The 12,866-nt window shown below is 48.1% G+C and overlaps 1 protein-coding gene across 6 annotated transcripts in view; it reads right to left on the reverse strand.

Moving 5' to 3' along the window:
• Positions 1 to 12,866, reverse strand: part of DCTN4-p62 (dynactin subunit 4) — a 438,984-nt gene that overhangs the window by 205,361 nt on the left and 220,757 nt on the right. For all 6 annotated transcript variants that reach the window (XM_065444866.2, XM_070538189.1, XM_065444867.2 and 3 more), the window contains one exon: positions 3,179 to 3,252. In XM_065444866.2, coding sequence (XP_065300938.1) covers positions 3,179 to 3,252 — 74 coding nt within the window. The remainder of the gene's footprint in view (positions 1 to 3,178; positions 3,253 to 12,866) is intronic.

Genomic DNA, 12,866 nt, shown 5'->3' on the forward strand with positions numbered 1-12,866 from the left:
ACGTTTTTTCTCTTTCATGCACGCTGTCACGCGCTTGTCAAATTGGCCTAAAAATATTTCGCTAAGTATTGGAGCTATGCAGGAGCCTATGCAAATGCCATCTTTTTGCAAGAACACCTTGTCGTTAAAACAAATGTAGGTGGAAGAGAGGTAGCACTCAACTAATGCTACAAAGCCATTTACGGAAACCCCGCTACTATTTTGGAACTGGACAGCCCCCAGCTTTCAATCCGCTCTTTTACTGCGTCTAACAACTCTCTTTGGGGAATGGAATAAAAGAGCTCCTCAATATCAACAGAAAAAACAAAATTGGCTCGTGAAGCACCATCTTGCTCACCCAAAAATTCAATCACATCCTTTGAGTTGCTCACACGAAAAGGATCTTCTACGTCTATTTGGCTAAGGCGCTTTTGTAGGTATTTTGACACTAGACCTTGCCAGGCTTCTTTCTCGGATACAATTGCTCTGAGAGGCATGCCTTCTTTGTGGGTTTTTGCAGAAAAAAATACGTTCAGCCCCGGCATATTCGCAGCTTTTACAGACTTGTGTAGTCCTGTCAAACTGATCTGTTCACACAGTTTTTAATGCCTCTGATTTTACTTTCCTGGCAGATCTTTCCAAGGGAACAAAATTCTTTTCAATAGCCTGCTTAGCCTTTTTATGATACATCGTTTTGGGCAACACGACGAAACCACCCTCCTTATCAGCAGTCAGCAAAGAGAGATTATTCTTCCTGAGGTAATGAATTGTTTTGCTTACCGCTAGCGTTGCCCCAAGTGAACACAGCTTTCTACTTGGCAGGCAGTCGACACCTTCGGAAATACATCTAGCTTTCACTTCCGCCTCTGCACATTACCCAACTTTCCTAACCATGGTAAGGAGTCCGAGCGGTGTCTCATTAACCTCATTACAAAATTTAGGCCCGCAGCTCAAAACCCTTTGAACTTTATCTGGGAGACCACATTCCGCTAAACACAACACTTTTTTCTTCTTATGAACATCTGGGGAATCCTCTTTTGCTTTTTTCCAAGCACACAAAGATAGCAGGCCGAAAGACCACAGAAACTCGGTAACATTTAAAAAGTTAGGCAGTTGGAAAGTTGGGCAATGTGCAGAGGCGGAAGAGAAAGCTAGATGTATTTCCGAAGGTGTCGACTGCCTGTCAAGTAGAAAGCCGTCAGTCATTCAATCACTGGGGTCACAGTGCATTAGTCTCCCTTCATTAACCTTGTACAGCGCTGAATGTTTTTTTATTATTATTATTCTGTCGCATGAGTGCGCTCTTGTGATCGGATGCTGGTGGCTCCACCACATAGTGCTCACTGCGCATGTTCTAGTTTCATCTGTCTATAAAGGAGTGACGCAATAAAATGATGTCAGTTGAGAGTCCTGTCGTCTTTCCTGTGTCTGTTGCTTTGCGCTAAAGAAAGTATTCACGTGGATAATCGTCGCCACAGACTGTTTAACGCGGTATGCTGAGACAAAGGCGCTGCCTTGAAGCAAAGCTTACGAGCTTGCCTAGTTTTCCATACAGAGCATCGTCTTACGGCATGGCGCCCCATCGCACGTCATCACAGACCGAGGCAAAGCCTTTACAGCACTGCTCATTGAAGACGCTTTTAAACTCAGCTGCACATTCCATCGAAGGACAACTGCCTATCATTCGCAGACAAACGGCTTGACCGAACGACTGAACAAAACGATGACTGACATGCTGTCTATGTACGTAGACGTACAGCACAAGACGTGGGACGAGATACTCCCTTACGTAACGTTTGCCTATAATACTGCTACGCAAACAACAACACGCTTCACGCTGTTTTACCTCGTTTACGACCGTGAAGTGCAGACTATGTTCAAAGCAATGCTGCCGCGCGACAGCATCGCTCATCTCGACCTCGCCCAAGATGCCGAACTTTTCGTGCGACGCGCGGAAGAAGCCCGTCAGCTTGCCCGAGTGCACATAAAGCAACAACAGAGCATCGATGCGCACCGTTACAATCTCCGCCATCGACATGTCGAGTTCCAACCTGGTGGTCTGGACTCCCGTGCGCCGAAAAGGACTATCCGAGAAGCTTTTCAGTCGCTACTTCGGACCTTACAGAGTGTTGCAGCGAATTAGTGACTTGAATTACGAAGTCCTTCCTGACGGAAGCCAGCCGCCCTGAAGTCGATAACCGCAGTCTGAGATTCTGCACGTTGTGCGGTTGAAACCATACTAGAGCCCCTAATATTCGACGTTTTCAGCCGCTTCGGTTAGTTTTTGTTGTTACTCGTCCATCAGTGCCTTGTGACTATACTGCACACCACAATGATTGTGACTATAGCCTATGTGTTCATCGTAGACCATCTCGGCGCTCTCAGGTCAAGCCTATGTATGCTCTCCTTTTTTTTTTTGAAGAGGGAGTAATGCCACATGGTGTGGCGCAGCAAGGGACTGAAGAAGAGGAGAACGAGGTTCATCTCGGCATCGCGCGCACGTCGCCGCTTACGTTTTCGTAAAGTGCAACCGCCTGTATCTTCATTCAGCTTGTATACTCCAGCAGGGTATACGCGACAATATTCTAATTGACATCAAGAGAAAAAAAATTGAGCTGGGCAGGTCGTGTAATGCGCCGGTTAGATAACCATTGGACCATTAGCGTTACAGAATGGGTACCAAGAGAAGGGAAACGCAGTCGAGGAGGACAGAAGACTAGGTGGAGCGATGAAATTAGGAAATTTGCAGGTGCTAGTTGGAATCGGTTGGCACAGTACAGGGGTAATTGGAGATGGCAGGGGGAGGCCTTCGTCCTGCAGTGGACATAAATCAGGCTGATGATGAATAGAACTGGGCAACTACAGTAACCACTTTTTGTCAGCTGCTGTTTTTTATTTGAAATCTGCCCAAGTTAGGCCACAAATCAGCATTTTCGACCATTCACTAAGTGTTGGCAACACAGACGTGACACTGCCGCAGTTGTGCTCGTGATCACCATTGGGGTCAGGCACGTGTGTGCCGACCCTTCGAGTCCCTATTGCCCCTGTGCGGTCAGGATCACAATACCTAGTTTTAGCCCATACAAATGTATCACCCAGGTCTTTTGGTCGTGATCAAATTGGCCGGAGTCAAATTAATGGAAGTCATGCCGATCATGTTACTTCAATCCCATTGAGCATAGGCAACGAAGCAACTCACAATGCGGCCATCTGGATCTTGAACTTGATGCTAGCAGGGCTGAATTCGGGCTTGCTCAGGTTGTGCTCACACTCCTGGCAAAGAGAAAGAACAGAGCCACTTGTTGAGACAAAGACACGGGAGGCTGCAAAAATGGCCTTACGACTTGTTCTGAGCATACGAAAGAACAAGAAAGTGCCGGTTGCTCCTAGCAATACAGTGCTCAGCAGTTGTTTTGTTTATTTCCCTCTTCTTGTGTCTGCACGTGTAACTTTTTTTCTAATGTGGTACTACAAACCGCAAAATAACAAAAATAATTTCCGTGTCATGTTAGGAACACCGCAGTACTACGAATTGATATTCTGAAACCTACGGATCCTCAGATTTCAGTGCATCCTTCGTGGCAACCAAAGTGGCACATGGGATCAAAATACCCGAGATTGTGTGTGAGGAGAAAATGTGGGACGAGGACTTCCTTTTTATGTCACGGAGGCATGGACAGACTGGACTCTCCATGCGCGGTGAGGGTCCAGTCCAGTCGTGGCAAACGTGTAGCAAATAAGGTTTCACGGTTTCACATCAGGTTTCACGAGTGCATACTTCACCCAGACTGGTGTTGCCTAGCAATGGACGCTCATTTCTGCAGCTGTATACGCATGTGCACTCAGAATTGTGACCTCCATGCTCTCGGAAGATGGCCTGTCCTTTCAGAATAGTGCCATTTACATGCACTTTAGAATAGTTCAAGTGCCTACCTCGAGTGACACAGTTGCTATTTCCGCAGCAAAGAATGTGTGTGTATGTGTGCGTGTGTTTGTGTGCGTGTGTTTGTGTGTGGGGGGGGGGTAACATTGCACTTTGTAGGCAACATGGAGCCTTGTCGGTGGTTTTGCTGGCTTCTCGAGCTAAGGTTACTACATGGTGCAAAAAAGGCGCGAGGCGTGCAGACAGGACACAAGAGTAGAGAAGTGGACAACACGAACGCCGACTATCAACTGAAGGGAGCACTGAGACGAAAAAGAAAGAAGACATAAAACTGATCTGCGCAAGCTCTCAGGAATGGTATCACCACGTGTCAGTCGGGTACATGTGCCAGTCTACGTGAGAGATAACTGTTAAGGCACTTAAACTCTTCCTGGTGTAAAGTAATCGAAGGCTGACTCACGCAGGCACTTCCATCATTATAGATATGCCATGCCACTACCATAACACGCGTATCTTCATTGTTATGCCGGTACAATATAGCGCATTCATCTAACTTTGGTTCAGGAAAACATTCATTTGGGCTAGATGGTGCATATTTGAATTAGGAAGGAACAGCGCCAACTAAAACGATCACATAAAAAGGGGGCCCTGTGTTTTCAAAATATACTTCAGGACAACATTCATTTGGGCTAGATGGTGCATACTTGAATTAGGAAAGGAACAGCACCAACTCTGATCGTCTTAGTTGGCACTGTTCCTAATTCAAATCTAACTCTGGCGTGCAGTTAAAATCTTGGCAATGTAGGGAAAGATTTAAAGGCGATCCACCAGTTAACGACCTTTTATGTTCCATTAGCCTTTGATTGATACACCGCCCCGTTTGCTCTACGTAGAACTGGCCACAACCAAGGGGAATTTTATAAACCACACCCATACGACAGTCAGTAAACCTGTTGTTCTTATTGTGCTTCACTAGACAAATATCTTTTTTTTTTCCTTTTACCTGCTCCTTCTTCCTCTGTACGGCAGCCCATATCTTACTTAACTTATTGGGAGCAGTGAAAGCAACATTAACATCATATCTACTTGCAACTTTTATAAGCCTGTGCGACACTGAATGAATGTACGGAACAGCCACTACTCTTTTACTGCTATTACTGCTTTCAGTAATCACGTCTTTCCCTCTCGAAACCGACTTCCTTAGGCACTCAGCCACAGTGGCCACTGCTATACTAGGATGACCTGCTTCTAATAGGCGGCTGACCTGCGCATTAAAACTGGCGCTCATTTTGTGCATGCAGGATCTCGTGAGAGAAGACTTAAGGCACGACATGGCAATTCCGTTTTTGACTACTTTGCAATGCTTGGATTGAAAGTTTAGAAACGGCTTCGAAGATCTTGGGGAGTACTGCCAACAAACGTGAAATGTCAAGAAACTGAATCACGCGTCGCTGAGGAAATTCCTTGGTAATCTTTAATCCTCCTCCATAAAGGTTAAATTGTTCACTTACTGAGGTAGCAGCGGAATCGAATCCTTCTCTGTTGCCGAAAATCAGGTAATCGTCAACGTAACGAAATACCTTGATAAAGCTATCACCTAAGGCTTTCTCTAAGCAGCTGTCAGCCTTAATCAGGTAAATCTTGCTAAGAATAGGGGAAACCTTTGAGCCAATACAGATGCCTGCTTTCTGCAGAAAAACGCCATCTCTTTACCCAATCAGCGTCGACTTCAAGTACACTGAAAGAATTTCTAAAAAAGCTCCCGTGGAAACACTGCATTTGTCAATGAAAGCCCACCCTTGCACTTATTCTTTAATGCACTCGTTTACAGAATTTAGCAACCCATGATGCGGCAAGGAATAATACAGGTCTTCGATATCCATACTAAACGCTGTACAATCACCAGCATTTTCCTCTCTCAAATATTGAACTAGTGCCTGAGAATTACGCAAGCAAAAGAATTAGCAAGCAATTACGCAAAAGCCGTTTCGCTTGCGAAAATAACTTCTTGATGGCCAAGAGACTATGCACAAACAATTAGATGCAATAGAGTTGAAACTCGGGAAGGTTGAAACATCAATGTCAGTCATTAAGGAACTGGGTACCAAAGTATCCAGTCTCGAAAAAACTTCAGGGATTGCAAAAAAAGCGAGTTTTGAAGACAGAAGTAGGCGAAACAATCTTCTGGTTTTTGGAAACCCCGAAAGATTCGAAGAAACACAGGACTCCCTTGGATCAATCTTAGTTCTGTGCAAGGATAAGCCAAGTGTAGAAGTGAATTCTGTGGAAACACAGCATAGCATAGGGCGCACGCAGCCGGATAAACCAAGATTGGTAATATTAAAGTTCATAGACATTCGGGGAAAAAAGAATTGTGCCTAAAAACAGCTTCAAGCTGAAAGGAGCTACTTTTTCAGTGCAAGAGGACTTCTCGGCAGCCACCAAGCAAATCCGGAAGAACTTATGGGATAGTGCATCCGATAACAGGAAAGCCTAGGTGCCAAGATGAAACTAGCATATTGACACGTGTACTGATCTTTATCGGGCGACCACGTTTCGCCGCCTAACAAATGTTATCGCACAGCGCGGGACGCGCCTGCATGTATCGGAAGTTTCTGGAAAGTTATCGATGTTTCTATCTGCTGTCTGTTGTCGCCGAACTTTATGTTATCTGATTTGATCGCCTAACGCGAATGGTGTAGAACTTTGTGGAAGGCACGCGGGTCCCCACGATTAGTCCGGAACATTCGACGATTGATGTATAAAAGCCGACGCGCTTGACCCGTTGATCAGATTTTCAACGATCGCCGACCGTGTTCGCCGCTATCATTGTGCTATAAGTGTAGCCTGCTTTTGTGGGCACAGGTTCGCCCAATAAAAGTTAGTTTTGTCTTTCACAGAATTGCTACTGTGTTCTTCAACGTCACCATTACGTGACATCTGATGGAGGTGATTGTGCGTTCATGTACCGAACGGCCCCGCAACACCGCGATCCAAGCCCGAAGCCCGAGGACAAAACCAACATCACCCAAGACCAGAGTACTAGCCGCCGACTGCAAGGACTGCCCCCAGAGCACGGACTTCCACCTGAGACGAGCAGGAAGATTTCCACCAAGTCCACCCCAATGGCAGCCCCAGCAGCCCCCGTCATGCTGCAGCAGCCCAGGGAGCCCCTGACATTCCGCGGTTCAACATTCGAGGACCCGGAAACCTGGCTCGAGACGTATGAGAGGGTCGCTGCATTTAAAAGCTGGAACAGCGACGACAAATTTAGACATGTCTTCTTCGCATTGGAAGACGCTGCCAGGACGTGGTTCGAGAACAGAGAAGCCACCTTAACCACCTGGGACCTTTTCCGAAGCGGCTTCCTGCAGACATTCACAAGCATCGCACGCCGAGAACGAGCCCAAGCACTACTAGAAACCCAGTGCAGCTGCCTAAAGAAACCACCGCGATTTTTACAGAAGAAATGAACCGCCTATTCCACAACGCCGACCCGGAAATGTCCGAGGAAAAGAAAGTCCGGCTACTGATGCGTGGTGTCAAAGCGTTCGAGGGAGCCTCGCCGCTCCTTAGGCGTTTGGTGTGCCTTGAGGACAGGTGTAGTGTACATTGCCTCTTGTGAGGCGCAGGTCACGTGCTCTTGCGAGCGAGAAGTTACAAGAGAGAGTCCTGCCTTGGAGGGCAAGACCCTGCGCCCACCAGCCCAGAGGTCGATGGGGCACCCTGCAGGATTTGGCTGCGCCGGCTGTTGCCAGCGCTGGAAGGGGCCGGGGAGGTTGGGGCAGCCTCGGCTGCGCACACCTTCGAGGTCGAGGGTCCCCTCGGCTGTGTTGACGGAGCAGCGCTAGCTGCAACCGCCGCGGGGGCAGATGGCGTAACTGCCGACTCACTGCCTGTGGGTCGGACAGCCGCCGGAGGCCGTTGTGACGCTGCCCCCTTACGCGCCACATCAGCAAAGCTGCTCCTAGACAGGTATGACACCCGCCTACGTGCCTCTTTGAAAGATGTTTTCTTTGACTTTGATTGTCACAATGTCCTTTTCTCTTTTCCAGGACGGGCGGGACCGCGAGTATGCGACATGCTCGCCATCACAGTTGACACAATGTGGAGTGTTCTGGCATGTTTCGGAGGAATGTTCATTGTCACTGCCCTTGGCAAATGTAAGCCGGCCTCGACAGTTCTGTGAACTGTGGCCGAACCTTTGGCACTTAAAGCATCTATGAGGATTGGGCACGCATGGCCTAACACGAAGTTTGATATAACCGGCCTCGATGGACTCGGGGAGGACACTTGAACCGAAAGTGAGTATTAGGTGTTTCGTCTTGATCTCTTTACCATCTCGCCTCATCTTAATTCGCTTAACATTTATAACATTCTGTTCACTGAAGCCCTCCAAGAGTTCAGCTTCAGTGAGCTCTAGCATGTCATCGTCCGAGACAACGCCGCGGGTGGTGTTCATGGTACAGTGCAGGGTTACTGTTACTTGGGTCTCCCCAAATGACACAAGTTTCGGCAGTTTCTCGTACTGCTCCTTATCGAGGAGCTCCAAGAGATCACCACTTGTCATTCTCGACGCCTTATATCCTGTTCCAAAAACTTCAGTTAAAGACTTCGAAACAAGGAACGGTGAAATGTTACGCACTAGTTTGTCTGGGTTTTCTGAGTGAATCACATGGTATCTAGGAAAGTTCTGGACTTGTCACCCGAAAAACTGAAAGATCTTCGGTGCGCCCTCGTTTCTGAGGGCGATCAGGTAGTTTAGGAAAAGCGCTTTCTATGAAAACAGTTGGGTTTTCGGCCGCGATGCCGACCACCCACCATGGAGCCCAACAGGGGGACGTAACAGAAGTTCCTGCAATGGAAACCCTGCCAACGCCAGCCGTACATCGCTGCTATAACCAAATACAGCATAACCAAGGCTGGCTAGCTACACAAGGTTAACCCTTGCCGCCGGGAAACTAGGAAGTGAGAAGTGATGAGAAGACAGGAAAGATGAAAAAGGCGAGAGAGAAAGACGAAGATTGGAGAGGAGGACAGGAAAAGGCGACTGCCGATTTCCCCCGGGTGGGTCAGTCCGGGGGTGCCGTCTACGTGAAGCAGAGGCCAAAGAGGTGTGTTGCCTCCGCCGAGGGGCCTTAAAGGTCCGAACACCCAGCATCGGCTCAACCTCCAGGATCCCCCTTTCCCCGGACACGGCTAAGCCGCGCACGGCTACACGCGGGAGGGTCCAACCCTCGTGTGCTCGGGAACATGGTGTCGCAACACACCAAACGCCTGCTGACGCAGACGCCCCTGCAGGGAATATTTACTCATGTATGCATCTCCTTTTCATTCGTATTTGAAAATGTTCGACTCAGTTTCGAATGGGTTTTACCATTTCTTTCGCTGTGCATTTTACTAACACCTTCTTTCTGTTTTTAAATAAAATAGATATTACTTCTTACTATTCAAATTAGATTGTCCTTTTTTTGTTTCAACATGCTTAGTAGAAAGTGACAGCATCGGGCAACATGGTGTCAGCCTGTTTTGACATAAAACAAAGTTCTGGCTCATTCAGGGAATTTTGCAAAGGTGCTCAGGAAAAACCTGGAAAAATCGGGGAATTTGGAAATGTCAACTTGGTAGACACTTTGCTCTTATGTATTCATCGAATCTATCGACAGCCTATGTTAACGCTAGTGCCTCCTTTTCCAGTTGCGCATAGCGCTGCCCAGTTTTCGACAGTGATCTTGAAGCAAACGCTATCGGCCGGCGCTCGCCATTGCGTTGTTTCTGGAAAAGGACGGCACCGAGACCGTAAGACGAGGCGTCCGCCGAAAGAATCGTGGGAAGGCGTGGATCGTACATAGCCATGCACTTTGCTGAGCAGATAAGAGATTTCAAGCTTTCAAAAGCCGTGTTCTGAGCAGGGCCCCAAGCCCAGTCGGTCCCTTTCTGCAAAAGCTCCCGTAGCGGGGCAGTGGTTTGCGCCAAGTTCGGCAAAAAACGGCCTAGGTGGTTGGCCATGCCCAGAACACTGCGTAATTGCGATATATCCGAGGGTGCTTTCAGCTCTTTAATGGCTCTGAGTTTGGCCGGATCCGGCTGTACGCCTTCCTCGCTGAGTAAGTGGCCCAGAAAGCTTATGCTTCGAACACCGCACACACTTTGCTTTGTTTAAGGTAACGTTAGACTGGGCCAGCTTAGCTAAGACATTCGATAGTCTAGAGTCATATTGCGCTTTGCTGTCACCAAAAATGAGAATATCGTCCATCAGGTTAACGACGCCAGGAAGGCCTGCCAGGATTTCAGACATTCTTTGAAAATTCTCTGGAGCTGATGTAATCCCAAATGGCAACCTAGTGAAACAGTACCGCCCAAACGGTGTAATGAACATGGTCAGCACTTCTGCGGCCTTGCTGAGTCACACCTGATAGAAGCCGGAATTCGCGTCTAATTTGTAAAACCATTTTGCACCGGCAAGAGAGCCCAGTGCTTGGTCGACAGTAGGCAATGTGTATCTTTATCTTAAGACAAACTTGTTCAATTGCGTAAGGTCTACGCAGATCCTTACATCTCCCGAGTGCTTTTGTACAGGTACAATGCCGGCACACCACTCTGTTGGCTCTTCGACTTTACGAATGACGCCCATTTGTTCCATCTTCTCGAGTTGTCGTTTTACAGGCTCCTGAAGCGATATAGGAATTCTGCGCGGTGCGCTTATTGCAAATGGAACAGCATTTGGTTTAAGCCTTATTGTATACTCCCCCGGCATAGTGCCCAAGTTGTTGAAAACCTGAGGGCACGAAACTTCGTAGTTGGGTTCCTTGTGAGCCACAGAGTCAACGAACTTGACTCCCAACGCTTCGAGAGCCGGCAAACCCAGCAGTACATGGCGCAAAGGACTGACCACATAACACGTTTGGCGCGAAGTTTGTCCACTCCAAAATATGTCCGCCTGAAACTTGCCCAGAACATTTAAGCGGTCATCGCTAGCGCCAGTCAAGACCTCATCGGCCTTTTCCAAGCTCGTGGGAAGTCCCGGAAATGATGCTGGAATTACGGACACTTCTGTCCCTGAGTCGACCTTTGCAAAAACAGGCACGGAGTTAAGTAATACCTGAACGTAACGCGCTTTGGAGCGAGGTGCCTCGACCGCGCCCAAAAAAACCTCCCCACTGTCCTTTTGTACAGACGACACTTGCACCTGTCGCTGGTAGCCTGGAGAAGTCCCTTTGAGGCACACCTTGCCGAAGTGTCCCTTTAAGCCGCAGTTGAAGCACCTCTGGCTTCTCGCTGGGCAGGCTGTCCTTGGCCGCGAGTTACCTCCGCAGAAGATGCACGGTCCTTCGGATCGAGCTGATGTCGGCCGGGTTTCCTTGTTGCGCTGCGGTTTCCTGCGGTAGCCCACTGCGTCGACATTGACGTCCTCACATGGCTTGCACGGTGTGTATTCGTGGACTTCGTTGCAGTTTCGAAGTTCTTGTTGCTGCTGCTGAATGGTCTCTTTTAGGCGGGCCCTCGCCAGAGCTGTTGCGAGAGACAGCTTGGGATCCATTTGGAGCGACTCGGAAAGTTTTTCATCCCGCAGGCCCACGACGAACCAGTCCCCGATGAGGCGCTGCTTGAATTCTCCGAAGTCGCATTTGTCCGCCAAGACGTGTAAAACAGTCATAAACTGGTCAATGGACTCGCCAGGCATCTGGTACCGCTTGTGAAAGCAAGCGCTCTCATAGACAACGTTGCTCTCCTTGATGAAGTAATCGTCGAACTTCTTTTTGAGCAGCTCAAATTTCTTCGAATCTTCTGCAGAAAGATTGAAGGTGGCGAAGATGTCCCTTGCTTGTCGACCCATGGTATAAAGCAGAGTGTGTACTTGTGCCTCTTCCGGGCGCTCATTCAGGCCCGACGCATAGCGATAGTCGTCGCAGTGCAGTATCCACGCCGGCCACTCTGAGGTAGTGTCGAAGTCCAGCGGTGGCGGCTGCTGAAGACCCGGCGGCGATGCAGCGGCCATTGCAGCCGCCCTTTCTGAAGACGTCTCGATGCTCTTTTCAATCGCTTTTAAAAGTGGGTAGATCGCATCACTTCTGACACCATGTCGTATCAGCGCCGCCGCTATCAGTGCGTGATCGACGAAAGACAGGAGACGACTGTAGTCCAAAACGCCAGCAAGGGGAAAGAGTCCCGTCTTTATTTTCACAGCCGTTTAAGTAGAACCAGCGTGACGTCAGTGACACGTGGTTCCATACATGCGTCAGGTGCAATGACTCGGCGCACCCTGCGGGAGCGTGCTTCCAGCCGCAGAGAAATACATTCCAGCACAATCGCGATCGTGAAAAAAAGGGGGTGCTTAGAATCGAGTAAATACGGTATCAAGTGCGGCTGCTATTTTCATTCGATTTAACCGTACTTTTTGCTATATATACTCATTGTGACATCACGGTGTTCAGAAATTGTTCTATACATGGGATAATTCGATGTAAACAAGTTCGATATAGTCGGGTTAAACTGTAAATGCAAAATTGATCAAAACTCGAGAGCATCTGGACTAAAAACATTTAAAATGTTTCGTAACAAATTAAGCAATGAGCTACTGAAAGCATGTGATGCTTATTTTCTGCAGATGTTTTTGTCTTGTATGAATGACTCAAAGAAACTATGGAATAGACTCAATGCTCTTATGAATAGAAATCAGAGGAGTGATGCAATTCAACAAATTAGTTTATATTGTCACGTGGTAGTGACGGCGAAGAAAGAAGCAGTACGGTGGAATACAAAACTAGCTTTTATTGGGCGAACCTGTGCCCACAAAACAGGCTACACTTATAGCACAACGAAAGCGGCGAACACAGTCGGCGATCGTCGAAAATCTGATCAGCGGTTCAAGCGCGTCGGCTTTTATACACAATCGTCGAATGTTCCAGACTAATCGTTGGGACCCACGTGCCTTCCATAAAGTTCTACATCATTCGCGTCAGGCGAATAAATCAGATAACACAAGGTTCGGCGGCGATCGTCG

This window comes from Dermacentor albipictus, chromosome 5, assembly GCF_038994185.2.
Source record: "Dermacentor albipictus isolate Rhodes 1998 colony chromosome 5, USDA_Dalb.pri_finalv2, whole genome shotgun sequence".
NCBI classification, from domain to species: domain Eukaryota; kingdom Metazoa; phylum Arthropoda; class Arachnida; order Ixodida; family Ixodidae; genus Dermacentor; species Dermacentor albipictus.